Source organism: Dipodomys merriami, unplaced genomic scaffold (genome assembly GCF_024711535.1).
Source record: "Dipodomys merriami isolate MVZ:Mamm:240054 unplaced genomic scaffold, mDipMer1.0.p SCAF_7, whole genome shotgun sequence".
In the NCBI taxonomy this organism is placed as follows: Eukaryota; Metazoa; Chordata; class Mammalia; order Rodentia; family Heteromyidae; genus Dipodomys; species Dipodomys merriami.
Window position 1 is genome coordinate 55,201,055 of NW_027206290.1, and position 17,368 is coordinate 55,218,422.

Consider the following 17,368-nt stretch of genomic DNA (forward strand, 5'->3'; position numbering starts at 1 on the left):
ATCAAGGTACATTATAGGTATGTATGGAAATATACTGAAACCCCTTCACATAATTAAAATATGATAGTTAAAAGAAAAAAAAAGGAAATTAGTAAAGTAAGACATGCTTAGAATGGAGCTGGCTTGGGATTGGTGAAGTAGTGGCATGAACAAGAAGGTATAGATGCCCGTGGAAACACAGCTCTCCTTTTACTTGCTGCCTTTTACAATTTAGTATGCTCCACTTACAGAGTATCTTTTTGAAGCCAGGTTATTTAATAAAATGTATTATAGCCTAGAAAACCAATGAAAGCAAGTTTTTCTGTCCCTTCTTAGCACCTGATCTTGGATCAAGGCAGGTGGCTGTTTTTCCTTTGGTGCCAGTCCTGGGGTTTGAATTCAGGACTTAGGCACTGTTCCTGAGGGTTTTTTTTGCTCAGGGCCTGTGCTCTATCTGGCTTTTTTGGTGCCTACTTAGAGATAAGAGTTCACAGATCTTCCTGCCTGGGTTGGCCTTGAACTGTGATCTTCAGATCTTAGCCTCCTGAAGTAGGTAGGCTGTTTATTATTAATTATTTGAGCCCAAATCCTAGCTCAGAAGCATATGACCTTCATTGTTAGGTGTGATTCTGTAGGTATAAAATTTTTTAAAGGATTGCTTTGAAAGGACACATCACAAAAATCTTTCTGCCTACAAATTGACACACACACACACACACACACACACACACACACACACACACGGGTTAAATTCCTTGAAAAGTAGATAGAAAGGCTTCATTTTCAAATTAATAACAGTGAGGGGGTTGCTCAAAGAAAGTACTGGGACAGGGAATAACATAAATACTTAACCCTGGGATAATTTTTAATACTACTCCAAAGATGTTTGGTTCTTTGGTATAAAATGTTCAAGTGTCTCATATTTCCCTCTGTAGTTCTGAGGCTATGACAAACCCAGTTGATATTGCCAAGGCTTGTGATATGGGCATTTGTCATTTAAGAGTTAGGCTAGATCTCTAAACTTAGCACAGCAACTTCTGTCTCTTCTTATCTAAATGCTAACTGGATGAATTTTAGTAAGAGAAAAAGATTCTGAAAACAGTACATACTCTGTTGTATCATTCTGTCAGTGGCTTGGACTCTGCCTAGGCAGAGTTGAGCCTTTCATTCCTGTGTCCACCTTAGGTAAGAAAGCATCTAAGACCAGGAAAGGCTAGCTGGGACTATGATTAATCCATGGTGGAGCCAGGTAAGAGATGGAAACCTTCCCCACATTTTACCCTCATACTCCAAAACTCACCAATACTCCTTCCTAATACATGCTTAAAGACCACCAACAGGTGGAAAATGCAGTTATTCCTGAAGACCAAATCAAAACCAACTCATCTACTCTTACATTAAATTGAAGATATTAGCTCAAATCTAAGAACCTGGGGCCTCTTATTGCCACTCTCAAACTGAAAAGCAAAGTTCTAAAATTGTTTACCACATTGGCCTTCCCAATTTTCTTGGCACAAATTAAATTTTGTCTTTGTTTTTGAACTTGGCTAGGGATGAGTTCAGTGTAGAACAATTGGTTGGCCTGTATAAGACATTGAGTTGTATTTCCAGCAGCAACAGCGGAGGAGGAGGAGGAACTTTGGGATTCTCATTGAATGTATTTTTCATTCTTTTATATTTACTTCAGTTAAATATAGTAAAATCCCCTAATTCTTAGTGCTTTGGGAAAATAATATTATGCTTCAAATGTGTGATATATAGGGAGCATTATAGCTTACTCTAGTAGAATAAAGGATATAGAAAATTATTCATGATATTCAGTTAAATGAAAACATAACACCACACACACACACACACACACACACACACACACACACACACACACACACACTTTGTTTAAACTTAAGCAGTTTTTCTTTTTTCCAGTGTTCCAGCTGAAAGCTTCTATCTACCATAATGAATGGACTGGTCAACAGATGATGCTTTTTATTTTCAGTCTCATATGATCCAACCATCCCATGCAGCATAAGAACTGAAATGAATATGCCAAAGAGACATATGTATTTACCTGTTTATTACAGTCCTATTCACAATAGCCAAGACATGGAATCAATTTAGGTATTCATCGACAGACAAAGTGGTATACAAATAAAATGGGATATTATTCAGCTATTAAAAAGAATAAAATTGTTTCCTTTGTGGCAGCATGAATAGAACTAGAGGATATTATGTTAAGAGAAATAAGTCAGGTATAGAAAGGCAATACTTCACATTCTCACATATAAGAATGTTAGCTTTAAAAAAAAAAAAAAAAAGTTGAGCCGGGCACTGGTGGCTCATGCCTGTAATCCTAGCTACTCAGGAAGCTGAGATCTAAGGATCATAGTTCAAAGCCAGCCTGGGCAAGAAAAGTCTGTGAAGACTCTTATATCCAATAAGCCACTCAGAAAAAGCCAGAAGCAGCACTGTGTTGAGCACAAAGAGGATCAGGGACAGTGCATAGACCCTGAGTTCAATCCCCAGGACCAGAAACAAAAAAAGGTTGATCTCAAAGAAATAATGAACAGAATTGAGGTTACCAGAGCCTGAGAAGAACAGGGAAGAGGGAGAAATGGAAGAAGGTTAACAAGTAGTGTCATTGGATAGGATGTCTTATAGCATGCAGGATGACTACAATAGGAAAGAACTAATTGAATATTTCCAAGTATCAGGCAGAGAGGATTTTGAATGCTCCCAACCAAAACCAAAATATATTTGACATGCCAGATGTGCCAATTAGCCTGGTCTGATCATTTCATATTGTGCATGTGTGCTGAAATGTCACTCTGTACCCCATAAGTATGGACAAGTAAAAAAGTCAGTTCAAAATAAAAATCTACTTTAAAAGCAAATGAAATAGAAAAAAGTAGAGTGGAATAAAATATTTAAATATAAAAAGTGATGTACTGGGTGGTGGTGGAATGGGAACTCAGAAATCAGTAGCAGCAATGCTGCAGGGATGGGCGGAAGAACTGGGAAGGAGGTGGCACTTAACGCAAGTGGCACAGTGTTAGTTTAACCTTCATGGACTAAGTAGTTGAAAATGGGTATTATAAACTTTGGATTTTTTTCAATTTTTTCCATATATATCTTTATTGTAAAAATACTGTACAGAGGGGTTACAGTTACACGAGTAACTGTACGAGAGGGGTCCATACATAAGGTAGTGAATATATTTCTTGCCAAACTTGTTACCAACTCCCTCATTTTTCTCCCACTTTCCCACCCCCCAACCACCCTCCTCAATTTGTACAGTTCAATTCCAACATACTATCTTGTGAGTATCACTGTTGCATTGGCTCCTCCTTTGTCCTTTGATTCACCTTTTTTTTGTTTGTTTGTTGTGGGGCTTGAACTTGGCCTGGACACTGTCCCTAAGTTCAGCTCAAGGTGTGTGCTCTACCACCTGAGTCACAGTGCCACTTCTGCTTTTCTGGTGTTAATTGGAGATAAGAGTCTCACATACTTATCTGCTTGGGCTGGCTTTGAACAGCAATCCTCAGATCTTAGCCCCCTGAGTAGCTAGGATTATAGGTGTGAGCCACCAGTGCCTGGCTGTCTCACCATTTTGCTGTTCCCCTTCCCTTCCCTAATTCAGATAAACATATATACGACACCCAGGGTACCAAAATAAAATACAGTGACAACAGGGGATAAAACTATAGGAAAAGAAAAACACACAAAAAAATAACACGCCTTGAGCTGAAGAGCTCAGAAGAGCTCAGGAACAGTGCCCAGGCCAAGTTCAAGCCCCATAACCGACAAAAAAAAAAAAAAAAAAAAAAAGGTGAGTCAAAGGACAATAAAATAACAACAAAGAAAAACCTCCTCATTTCACTTAGCATCATCTTATGTGGTCATATGTATGTAGTTTTTGAACTATTCTGTTCATCTGCTAAGATTGTCCTAGACATATACTAATTATTACAAATGAGGGAAAACATGGGATCTATGTTTCTTTGGGTCTGGCTTACTTCACTGAATATGATTTTTTCCAAGTCTTCCCAATTTCTTATGAATGAGGTATCATTCTTTCTGATGGAAGCATAGAATTTCAATGTGTATATATACCATATTTTCTTGATCCATTCATCTACTGAGGGGTTATCTGGGTTGCTTCCATATCTTAGCTATGGTAAATAATGTTGCAATAAACATGGATGTGCTGGTAGCTTTATTATGGCCTTGTTCGTGGTCATCTGGGTAAATACCAAGAAGTGGGATTGCTGGGTTATGGGGGAGGGCTATGTTTAGTCTTTTGAGGAACCTCCACATTGCTTTCCAGAGTCATCAAACAAGTTTACACTCCCACTAACAGTGTAGTAGGGTTCCCTTTTGGCCATATCCCCTCCAGCATCTGTGGTTATTAGATTTCTTTTCTTTTCTTTTCTTTTTGGTCCAGTCGTGGGGCCTGAACTCTGGGCCTGGGTGCTGTCCCTCAGCTCTTCAGTTCAAGGCTAGCTCTCTACCACTTGAGCCACAGCACCACTTCCAGCTTTTTTCTTTTTGCTTATGTGGTGCTTAGGAATCGAACCCAGGGCCTCATGCATGCAAGGCAAGCGCTCTACCACTGAGCCACCTTCCCAGCCCCTAGATTTCTTGATAATGGCCAGTCTCACTGGAATGAGGTAAAATCTCAGCTATTTATTTGTTTGTTTGTTGATTTTTGTTATGATGGGGCCTGAACTCTGGGCCTGGGGCTGTCCCTCAGCTCTTCAGCTCAAGGTTAGTGCTCTAACACTTGAGCCACAGCACCATTTACAGCTGGTGGTGCTGAGGAATCAAACCCAGGGCCTCATGTTTGCAAGGCAAGCACTCTACCACTGAGCCACCTCCCCAGCCTCTCAATATTGTTTTGATTTGCATTTCTTTTATGGCCAGAGATATTGAGTATTTCTTCATCTCCCCTTCAGAAAAGTCTCTTAAGTATTTAGCCCACTTATTAATGGGGCAGTTGTTTCTTTGAGGATTTGTTTTTGGGGGATTTAATTTTTTTGAGTTCTAAGGAATTCTGAGGCCCTTGTCTGTTGTATGGCTAGTGAAGATCTTCTCCCAATCTGTGGGCTTTCTATTTATCTTGTTAGCTATGTCCTTTGCCATGTAGAAGCTCTACAGTTTCATGCAATCCCATCTGTCCAACCTTTCTTTGTTATGCTGCTGGATATTTATTAAGAAAAGCAATCCAAAAATTCATTTGGAATAATAAAAGGCCCTGAATAGCAGAGAGAACAGTGGTGGAGGAATATCAATAGAAAACTTCAAACTCTATTACAAAGCTATAGTTATAAAAACAGCTTGGTACTGGCACAAAACAGGCCTGAGGTCCAATAGAATAAAATTGAAGACCCAGAAATGAACCTGCAGACCAATGGCCACCTAATCTTTGATAAGGGAGCCAAAAAAATAGGATGGAAGAAAGACAGCCTCTTCAACAAATGGTGCTGGAAAAATTGGTTAAACACCTGTAGAAAACTAAAGTTAGATCCTTATATGTAACCCTGAACCAGAATCAATTCCAAATGCATCAAAGAGCTGGAGGTAAAAGCATATACCCTGAAAACAACACAGGAAGGAATAGGAGAAACACTAGGGCTCCTTGGAACAACCTGGTATTTTTGGTTGTTGTTGGGGTTTTTGTTTTTTACTGTTTTAAGTTTTTAAAAAAAAAAAGACAATACTACTTTAGAGGCACAGCTAGTTTTATATCATGAAATACCTATACATGGGCTTGGGGAGGTGGCCAAGATATTGACACAGAGAATGGAAATCATTCCATACACAGAAGACAGTAAAAAGCAATCAAGTGCCCTTTTCACAAGACACACAAACACACTCAACTACTCTAGCTCATTAGGAAGAAATGTGCTCCTCCAGAACACATCTTATTATTCAGACAAAGGTCAAGCTGAAAAAGCAAACAGATGGTAGTTTCCAAAACACTTCCATTGTTTGACTTCCAGTGTGTTGACATTTTAAGAACAGAAATGTGGAGTAAATTCCTCTCACACCCTAATTACAGCAGTTAAGTAAATACTCAAATGAACCTGTAGTCTGCAGGATGGAAAGCAGAGGCAGCACCTTTCAGGAGAGATTGCCCTAGCGCCTAAGTGGTGGCCAGAAGGAGGAAATAATGGAATTGCAGCCTCAGAGAAAACCTTGAATCCTCCCAGCAAGGTGAGTCCTATGAAGAAACAAGACAGAGGATATAGCTGGAAGTTTCTTTTAGAAGCTTAATGTCCATTTGGTAAAATGAGAAAGAATGTTTATACCATCATAGAGAAATGTTGATGCCCTAGGAACGTCCTATGAACCATGAGAGGTTTTAATTCATTTTTAAAGAAAAATATACCCAAGATCATGCCTTTCTCATTCCATATTCTTTTTGCCTTTCTTTCTCCCTCACATTACTGTGGAAAATCAAAGCTGTTCCCCTTGGGGCCTGTGAAGCTCTCCAGGGCTGCTTCTGTTTTCAAATGAAAATGGCTACTTCTTTGTATGTGTGAATGGGTGGTGGTGGTAGTAGTAGTAATGGGCTGTCTGTTTTTCTATGGGGCAAAGCAGATAAAAGGTCCCTTCTTGTCTGTCATGCTTAATTCAGCTCTTACAGATAACTGAATATTTGGGGGTGATTTTGCAGTCTTAATGGAATGACAAATTGCCGTTTTGGGGGGGTAAGCAACAAAAACACCGAATGTATAATTACAGTGCCAGCTGTCATTTAGTCCTGCTTTCTTCAGGGTCTTCAAATCCAAGAATGTGGCTACAGTCTCAGAGACAGGAGTACCTGGTTGACTGGGTGTCATAGGAGGGTCCAGCGGGCATGCTCAGAAAGATTCTTCTAGGTCCTGACATCTGCTCATGCTCATACAGCAGCATCACATGCCAGATGAGGTTCTGTCTTTGTGTACTATGAGTTGAATAACTACAAGTAGATGACTATGCTAAACTGTCAATAAATGAAGGCTTTCCAAAACCCAGTCAGTACTACATAAATGAGTAACAAATCTAAACTGGCTCACCAGCTACCAGCCACTGAACAGCATCCAAGGAGATACTGCACAGGGAAGCTCTGTCTCACCTTGGTGTCGACAGCACGCTCTGGGTCCTCAGCAGACCTGATGGTCTAGTAGCTGGTACTGCTCAATGTCTGTACCTGATATCCCCATTGAGAAGAGATACATCACTCTAGGGGGCAATTTCTCACTTGCCCCCACCCCCTTTTACCTTCCTTTCATTCAGTTTGATCTAGCTTCCCAAGCTCCTCCACTAGCACCACAGGCCCCTGTAAATCTTACTCAGGAACCCAGATGGGAGTCATGGAACTGACTGGAACCGACTGTTAGTGCTGTGAAGTTTCTAGATCATGAATCCAATCTCCTGATGAAGCTGTTCCTCATAGCTTCTGGGCCATGATCCTCTTCTGCCCACAACCCACCATCAGCACGACAGACCTAGGTACATCTCTATAGCATGGGAAATGACCATGCTGAGAAGCAGGATTGAAGTCATTGTACCCCTGTACTCGATCCCAAACTATGTCTTGCTGCTCCTTCTACTCAAACACATGGGCATGCCTCTGGTTTCCCCTCCATCTTCCCCTTTGTTCCTTCTTATGGCTTCCCCTAATCTGAGGGCTGCTTTGACTTTCCCTTCTACCAGGCAGGGGCTTTACTACATCACGCCTCTTCATTCCCTGCCTTCTCTCCTTCCTAGCTCCATAATGATGGCATGGCTTCAGTGAACCTGACTTGCATAGGAGGAGCATAACATAACCTCTGCCAACTATTTTCTAAGCACTTTCCCCTGGGTTTGATTCTCCCACTCCTCTGGGTTTACTTTCTTGGCTACTTGTTTTTTGGGTGGCTGATAACAGTATCATTTATCCCAAATTCTATGCTACCCAATCCGTACCACTCTGGGAAGAAAGTAAATACAACTACTAGTTTTAATTTTTTTTTTTTTTGGTTGGTTAAGGGACTTGAACTCTGGGCCTAGGTACTGTCCCTGAGCTCTTCAGCTCAAGGCTAGGGATCTACCTCTTCAGCTCAAGGCTAGGGATCTACCACTTCCGGTTTTCTAATGGTTAATTGGAGATAAGAGTCTCACAAACTTTCCTGCCTGGGCTGACTTCAAATTGCAATACTCAGATCTCAGCCTCCTGAGTAGCTAGGATTATAGGCATGAGCCACTAGTGCCTGGCTTGGGTTTAGGATTTCTGTGACAGATTATAAATTAGTAGCACCAGCAGTATTTGTGATGACAAAAAAAAAGATCACCATCAAGTCTTAGAAGGGGTGAGAATGAAAGTTTTCTGTGATAAAACTACCACACAACATCACTGAATATTCATGGACACCCCTAACTCACACCAAGGGTTTCAGCTCATGAATAATGATTCAGTAGCTTTAGGCCTGAACATCATGATAACTTAAAGGTAGGCTTGTGGCTGTGACTAATGAGTTATAGTGTGACATGGCTTTCCTCTGACCCATACTTGTCATATTCTCACAATGGCAGAAAATAGTGACTGGGGTAGAGGCAGAATAGGAGGCTTCACTAGCCAGCTTTCCAAAACTATTAGTGAACCAATAACCCCACCTTTCTGAGTTTCTCCGTTCATTTCTTTAGTCTATTTATCTGAGTGGGTACTACTGCACTCAGATATTACTAAGATACCTCAGTATCTGGACATGTTAATCCTAAAGGTTATCTCATGGACTTCTAACCTCTACTCCCTTTCAGAAGGGAATGAAAAATCAAAAAGTCACCTTATAGACAATCTCTTGTCTTGTCCCTCGGCTCCAAATCTATAGACTCAAGAGACTATTGATGTCACCCTCAGCCGCCAATAGGTATCTTAACTATAATATGCCTGAAATAACTCTGTGTGTTCACCTTGTAACTAAGTATAAAGCATTGTTTCAGGAAAAGGAAACTGGCAATGCTGCCAGAATACTGCAGGATGAAGTGAATGATGGCAGGACAAAGGCAGGAAATGTTGCAGAGGATCTTATCCTCCACTTCAGCAGCTGAGAACAGGACTGGTGATGGGGAGTCTGATGGTGGGATCACACACAATTGATGGTCTATACCACATATGTTAGTGGTAGCAATGCAATGAGGGACACTCCAGCCTGTGGGCACCCTGCCCGCCTTCACTCAGTGAATGAAGCACAATCCCACCTGACAGTGTTTCTCTTTTAACAAAGGTAGCACATCTGAAGACACTGGGGACAAATGTCCATAGAATGTATTTTGCCTCAGCAGCCATTTTGACCTCAATGCATTACTGTTCCTTCCACCAAAATGTGTGAGGGCAAGGTTGAGCAGGTGGGTACATCTTACCTGAGCTCCTGCCTCCTGTGTCTATGGCTCCCGTTCAGAAGACACATCACCTTCTGCCCCACTGCTGGCACTGCGGTCTTCTTTTCGGGGAGTGTTTCGTTCTTTGCTTGACTCAGAAGGCCCCTTAGCTCTGGTCTTTTCTTTCCTCTGCTGCTGCTTCTCAAGTTTTGACAGCTGGTTAAAGAAAAAGAGAAAAAAGCATATTTTAAAAGTCTGAGTTCTGTGCACTGGTGACTCAAAAAGGCTTAGATCAGAGGATCATGGTTTGAAGCTAGCCTGAGCAGAAAAGTCCTTAAGACTCTTTTTTTGGGGGGAGGGGGTCTATCATAGAGCATGAACTCTGGGCCTGGGTCCTGTCTCTGATCTCTTCAGCCCAAAGCAAGCACTCTATCACTTGAGCCACAGTGCCACTTTCAGTTTTCTGGTGGTTAATTGGAGATAAAAGAGTCTCACAGAGGTTCTTGCCCAGGCTGGCTTTGAACTGTGTTCTTCAGATCTCAGCTATCCTGAGTAGCTAGGATTACAGGCATGAGCCACCAGCACCTGGCTGTTGGGACTCTTATCTTCAATTAACCACTGAAAAGCCAAAAATGGAGCTATGGCTCAAATGGAGAATGTCAGTAAAAAGCTAAGAGCCCCAGGACACACACACACACACACACACACACACACACACACACACACACACGCACGCACGCACGCACGCACGCACGCACGCACGCACGCTTTTCCAGTATTATCACCTACTTTCCAGAAAGAAACCATGGGGAAAGTTTTTAATAATTGACTATTTTAGCTATCTCGATTACACACCAAAAATTACCCTGACAACACCTAAATCCTTAAAGCAGATTAGCCTGTGAGGCATGCCTCTCAGACTTTCCCCAGCTATTACACAACTAAGCATGTGGGATGTTGGGATGGAGGTGCAACAGGCTTCTTACAGGCTCAGAATTGCGTAAGTGGCAAAGGCGGATTTCAGTTCATTACTGTTCTCTTTAATGGCTGTATAGCTTTTACTCACCAAGTTATCTTCCCACTTACTGTTTTCTAAAGTGTGCAAAGCACTCACTATTCACTAAGGCAACTGAGAAGACTATAGAATAAAGTACATTAAGCACACTGACCCTTGTCTCAGTTACCAGTTTGTTCTTTCAGACCCAGGTTGTGGGCTCATACCAGGCTAGTGGTGGCTAGCCACAGGAGCCACTGGCCACAGAAGCCTCCTCAGACTTCCTACCAGCCAGCTGGGAACATAGTCTGACTTCTAATCCCAATGGAACCTGGGCTCACTTCTTCCCTGGCTATCGCCCCAATGGGTTCAAAGAAACCACAGACTAGACGGTGGGAAGAAACTTAAAAATCATCTCACATTCTGAGCAACAACACAGCTACCCCAAAAAGGACTACTCAGAAGTCTGTCTGAGAAGACTGGCCAATTTTTGGTCCACAGGATTTTCTTGGACCCAAAAAAGCATTTATAATAAAGCCTGAGAGACAGCAACACCCAACTCCATCTGCTTCACAGACTGTCTGCAAACATTTTCTCCATCACATGAAAAGAAGGAAACTTAAGGAAGGGTTGGCCTTTCCTCAATGTCCAGTCACCTCACACTATCTGCCAGACCCCTGCTCTGTTCTAGAAAAACTTTGAGCTACATCTTAGACTAATGAACAATCAATGATTTTCAATTTGGTCCAGAAAACAAAGTGATTAATGACTGGCTTACAATGTTATCTTTTTCACTCTCCATTGACCTGAAAAGACGTACTTAACAGTTAGGCTGCTTAGGGAATAATTAGATTTTGTGATAAAGTTGTCACTGCACCTTTGACACAACAACTCTACTCTCAGATGACACCCCTGGTCAAATTTCCACTCTTGTGCACAGAGTGTTATCTGTATGAGAAAAGAAAACTAGAGACAACTCATATGTCTATCAATAAGACAACAGATAAATATGACCTAGTATAGTCACATGAAGCAATACAGAGCAGATCTACATCTGCTGCATGGTGAAATGTAGATGTCTTTAAATCGTGTTGTATAAAACAAATTAAAACTTCAGAAGGCTATATCCAATATGGTCCTTTAAAGAGCCAACACTATACATTGCTAATGAGCTATGTGAATGTAGTATGGACTTGGAAAGTATCTGTCAACTTCAATGCACTAATTAACTTGGGAGAAGAGAGGAAAATGAGAATGAAATAAAAATACATAGGCTTCAACCACAACTGTCAACTTTTACTTTTGTAAGAACAAAACCAGACCTTGAGCTAGGCTCCTGACAAGTGCCAGAATGCTTGGCCCACTGATGGAGATGTTTATTTCAGAATCTCAATCAGATTTACTCATCAACAAAATCACTTAGTGGAAAGTACTACCTGTGTGCTCAGGGATATAATAGCTGACTTCATCCTAACTAAAGTTTTTGGTTTTTTGTTTGTGTGTTTTTTATTATGCCAACACTGTGCTTGAACTCCAGGCCTCTCTATCTGGCCCAGCTTTTTTCATTCACTTGAGCTGTGCGTCCACTTCTAGCTTTGTTCTGGTTAACTGGAAATGAGAGTCTTAGAAATATGTCTTCCCAAGCTAACCTGAAACCTCAATTCTCAGAGCTTAGTCTCCTAAATAGTTAGGATTATTGGCATGAGCCATGAGCACAAGTATGGCCTACCACAAGCTTTTTGTCTCATCAGGGCCTAAGAATAGTTCATGTACTGGTAGGAATGATCTATAGCAAAGTTGAAAAACAATTTTTAATAACTTTTATTGAGATGAAATGATTACATAAATTTCACAGTATTGTCAGATAGTGATACTTAAAGTCACAAACACATTTTAATCTTCACAAGGCAAATTGCCATCATCATGGTCTATAAAGCTTGTGAATTCTATAGACTTTGACAATATAACTATTTCTTCCAAATTGGGTGATATGTACATTTCTTTCTTTCTTTTTGTCGGTCATGGGGCCTGAATTTGGCCTGGGCACTGTCCCTCAGCAGTTCAGCCCAAGGCTAGCGCTCTACCACTTGAGCCACAGCGCCACTTCCGGCTTTTTTCTTTTTGCTTATATGGTGCTGAGGAATCGAATGCAGGGCCTCATGCATGCAAGGCAAGCACTCTACCACTGAGCCAGCTTCCCAATCCATTTTCTTTCCTTTTGCTTAGTGTAGCTGTTCCGTCTTTGAAAAACAATAATTTTATATATATAAAGTATATAATTCTGTCATATATATATATATATATATATATATATATATATATATATATATCTGGAAAATCCTACACAGAGTTCCTTGCTATATTTTTCTTTGAAGTAGTATAAACATTTTTCTGTGGTCTGTTCTGCCACAGATGAAGGAATCTCTGTACCTACCAATGCCTTTTTTCTTCATGTTAAAATCTTTCTTTCATGAAATGATAAGGACTGATGAGGTCCCTCTGTTTCACTTTTTCCTGAAAAATTATCAAAATTTACAATGTGAAGCTATCTAACACTACTGAACTCTACACTAAAAAGTGGTTGAGATAGCAAAATTGACCAAATTACTTAGAAAAATGTAAGCTGTGCTGGACTCCCCAATTTCTTTTTTCTTGTATGTTCTTGATTCATAAAATCTAAAAATCTGAGAATCATTGTTTTGTGATGTGCCTTCTGCTGTCAAAAGTTTATATTACTATTTATGTGTGCTTATTGGAATGTATATGTAGAAACACATACATACAACCACAAATACGTTCTCAGTTAGAGGCTGAAGGACAATTTTTGTTTCAAAAAGTAAGATGCCCTTTAGTTTATTTTTCTTTAGAGGTAAAATACAGGAAATATGAGTATCACTGTTGACAAACGCAAACAACCTCAATCTCTTGCAAAGCCTATTAGAGATCCTGCCTGTCACTCCCAGCTCTTCAATGCTCTTGAAAGCAGGTCCTGAGAGGATAGTGGGGCATGATCTCAGGGAATGGGGGCTTCTAGAAGATTCCTCAGCTCTAGAAAGTGCCCATCTGATTCAGCTCTGGAGAAAGTGCCATCACCTTGGCAAAAAAATTTCAAAAACATAAACTGGAACTTCTTTCCTTCCCACCATGAACCAAGCTTTTAAATTACATGCTATCATTCCTTAATAGACACAGAGACATTTCTGCCAATGATCTAATGCTAATTTCCTTACATTATTTATCTTAAAACAACCCAACCCCATATGGCTCTGGGCCACCAAGTAAAGTTCCTTGTGAGAACACTGCGAACCAAACTAATACATTTAAGTCCTTTCTCGGAAAAGTGAGGATCCAATGTAGCCAGAGTGGAAATTATATCTCAGCTGGATTTTCTTTTATCTCTTCTGTCTTAGGAAACAAATGAGAAAGGAAGAGAGAGAAGAAAAGAAGTCAACACTATACGTGGGCACACGTAGATAGTTCATAGCTTTCAAGTTAATAAGAGCCATGTGTCAAAAGAGAACATAAACCACTGCACCTGTGAATGCATGATCCACAAACACCGGAGTACTTCAGTGAGGTTTTGGCTTGCTTTTTGTCTAATAATGACAGTGTCCACTTTGCAAGGCAGAGCTTATCCCCTTTCTGAATGAAAAGAATCCCAACCTTCCGCAGGCAGCTGTGGACACATGGATTTTTGCAGGGGCTGGACACCAATGGGTCAGCCTGCACTTCTCAGGGTGGAACTTGGGAAAGTGGTGGCCAAAGAAAAGGAGGATTGGAATATCCAGACCCAACTCCCTTAGTTAACCTACCATGAAAATAAGGGGATTTTCATTTTAATTAAGATGCTCTAATTGCCTGACTCAAGAATAAATTAGTTGGACATGGATAGTACATTGCTCTACTGCAGAGCCTGAAAATTTAAATGTCTTGAGGGACTAAGCAGGTAACAAAATGAATAAATTATTTAAGCATAAGGTCAGAAGGGCATGGTGGAGACTAAGGCTATAGTGGAAAAAGCCAGCCCCACCTAAAAGCATTCACATTTTTTAGTTACATACCTGCACAAATATGTCACTGGAATTAGGGAGATGAGTCACCTTCTAGGAACCTCCACTTTGCACTTACACCGTGTTTGTTTTTGCCATCCAGTAGTGACTGTATCATCATCATCATCATCATCATCATCATCATATCAATAGACAACCTCTCAAGGAGAAGCCACTCTACAGTGTGATCCATAGCAATAATTACCTCCCTGTTGGCATGAGCAGACTCCTACTTTAAAGGTGGTAATATCTGACTCTTGTCAGAAGGCATGTGATATAAATCACAATATATAGGACATGAAAGAGTTGCATATGTGCTTTGGAAATAGGTTTCCCTCCCTAGTACTCACAACTTCAAGGAGATAATGCCTTCTGGCCTATCTCTAGTCATACGGAGTGAGGTCAAGGAGCTTTTTCATAGGGCAGCTCTGAGGAAAAGGGGTAGTTTCCAAAGGCACACAGAGCTCTGTGAGCCCTGGCAGGGCTGAGCTAGATCCAGATTTCCTGTTAAGGGATGTAATTCTTACTGCTGGAGCCACATGCAAGTGGTTTAGATCAAATTGTATCTAAGACCTCTTACCATGCATCCACAAACAGATGTTTATGGGGGCTATGAGGCTTGCTTGTGCTTTTGCAGTCCTGAGTGACTAAGATGGACCAAATTGAAGGCTTCTAGATACCAAACCCCATAGCCCTTCCAGCGAACCACACCTCTTTCCTGCCATCTATTTACTTCATTTAGAAGATACTAACGGGGCATTAGCTACATGCCATGCCATTGTCTAGATGACAGGGATCCAGAGAAGAACCAAGAAGAATCTCTGGTTCTCTGGTGCTGACTGTCCAACAGAAAAACAATAGGCAACCCACACATGGCATGAAACAGGCCCTGTTCTGAGCACTGATATGTATTAAGAATACTATTATAATCCCAACCTTGGCATCAAGCGACTTGGGAGAAGCTCACACCCTTACCTTTCTGTCTATGACATGGGACTCACTACCAGACACATGGTGGCAGAAAGCAAAAGGCAGTGCAGTGTGTCTGATAAATGACATGTAGGATGACAAAAAAAAAAACCAAAGGATTTAATGAGACATATGTTAGACTTATTTTGGCATTTCAAGAGATCTTCAAAGACATATTCCATAGGTTACCTTTTGGCTAAGCTATTTTTAAGATGATGATGATGATGATGACAATGACAACAACAACTAATGATCATGCTGTTTCCAACACAAGGAGTGGCTAAAGAATAAGAGGTCCAGGAGAGAAGGAATATGAGGGGGACATATTCTGGATGCCATGTGTCACAGGCAGTAACTAAAGAGTTTGTTGGGAGTATAAGGGACGTCAGAGTGCTACTATTAGACTCACCACAAAGTCCCAGGACAGAGCAGGTGGCAGGGCTGCATGTCAAACTGGGATGCATGACAGGCGGGAAACTGGTGCTAAAGGAACCCAGGTCCTCATTCTCTAAAAATAACCAGACATGGCTTATATGCTGTAGCTCATACAAAACCTTGGATAGAGTGAAGATGAAGGAACAACTGGTTTTGTTTGGAGGAGCAGACCAGGCAGTAACCTCAGAGGAAAGGGAGACTCGGACTTTTGGTTTTCAGAGGAGTGATAAAGTTGCCTTTCACCCCCCACACATAGAGGAAGGAAACACATAGAGCCATTCAGCAGATGTACATGCTTCAGCACTTTTGGATGAGGGAAAGGACCTGCTTCCAGGATGAGATGGTATGAAGCAATTCACTGCAGAGAGAAATACAGTGACTGGGGCAGGTGCCCCTACTTGGTTCTGCTTTTCTGTAAATTATAAGCTCAGGACATGGTAAACACAGTGCAACTGCAATCTGCCCATGCTCTGAAATGTGCAAAGCACAGAAGGAATAATTATTATCTGCCCTGTTCTTCACACACAATCACTTCTGGGGCATCTTTACAAATGCGATGACCCAGAATAGCAATGACAGAAAACATCAGATGAGAGAGTAACTCCAGGCTTCCATGGATGCTAATGAGCTGCAGGGAACATCACAACAAATATGTGGGAACACTTGGCCCTTCATGTGGTGTCAGGTTCTGGACTTCCAAAGATTCTCCTCGATCTGGAACATCTAGTGAGGTCTGCTGCCCTGAAACTAGTTACACAAATCAAGGCTAGCAGAGTTCAAATGGTGCTGCAGGAAGGTCTGTGGTCAGCTGTTCCCTCACCCTGTCTCTCTCCAAGGACACCCCAAGTACCAGAGTATTAAGGTCTAGATTTGGCTTTGAAGAGGTTCTTAGAAAATGAAATTCTTTGTGAATTGTTTCAGAACAAAATGGGTACCCAGGAATCCCTAGTGGTAGGATCCTGCTTAGGGGAAGAAGAAAGAACAAAGAAGGAAGAAGGAAGAAGACAAAGAAGACGGGAGGGGGGGTGGAAGAGGGAGAGTAAGGAGAGGAAGAGAAAGAAGAGGAGGAGGAGAAAGAAGGAGGAGGAGGGGGAGGAGGAGGAGGGGGAGCTGACGATGACAACGAGGAAGACTAATGATCATACTGCTTCCAACACTATTTTGGGAGATGATGGTAACATCATACAGCTTCTCAAAGATGTCCTAGAGTTCATTAATGTGGTAATTCCCACAAAAACTAAATCTGATTTTTACCTTTTTCTCCTGTTTGAGCTTACAGTAGGACCTCAAAGGACCTAAACAAAATTTCAAGTTCAAAATTTTTACTTTAGCTACCTATAGTCCATCTTCACACTTAGGAAATAAATAACCCCTTAAATTCTGACCACCACTTCTTACCCCTATAGGGTTTGGAAAGGTCAAAAGCAAATGTTATTCTCAGACTGTTTTGAGAAAGCCTTCTCAAGACTGCATCAGGCTGGGAAAGACTGACTGAGAAGGACATCAGGCTGAAAAGTGTCCAGGTGTCAGGACTTCTAGCCAAGTCTCTAGTTAACCCGGCTCCTCTTGGAGCAAATACTCACCTGTTGTAAAACGACTT

General features: G+C 41.2%; 1 protein-coding gene across 1 annotated transcript in view; it reads right to left on the reverse strand.

Moving 5' to 3' along the window:
• Dtd1 (D-aminoacyl-tRNA deacylase 1) overlaps positions 1–17,368 on the reverse strand; it is a 168,738-nt gene that overhangs the window by 3,689 nt on the left and 147,681 nt on the right. Inside the window, exon 5 of the mRNA XM_070006678.1 lies at positions 9,364–9,537. Within this exon, the coding sequence (XP_069862779.1) occupies positions 9,385–9,537 (153 nt within the window). The 3' untranslated portion in view covers positions 9,364–9,384. The remainder of the gene's footprint in view (positions 1–9,363; positions 9,538–17,368) is intronic.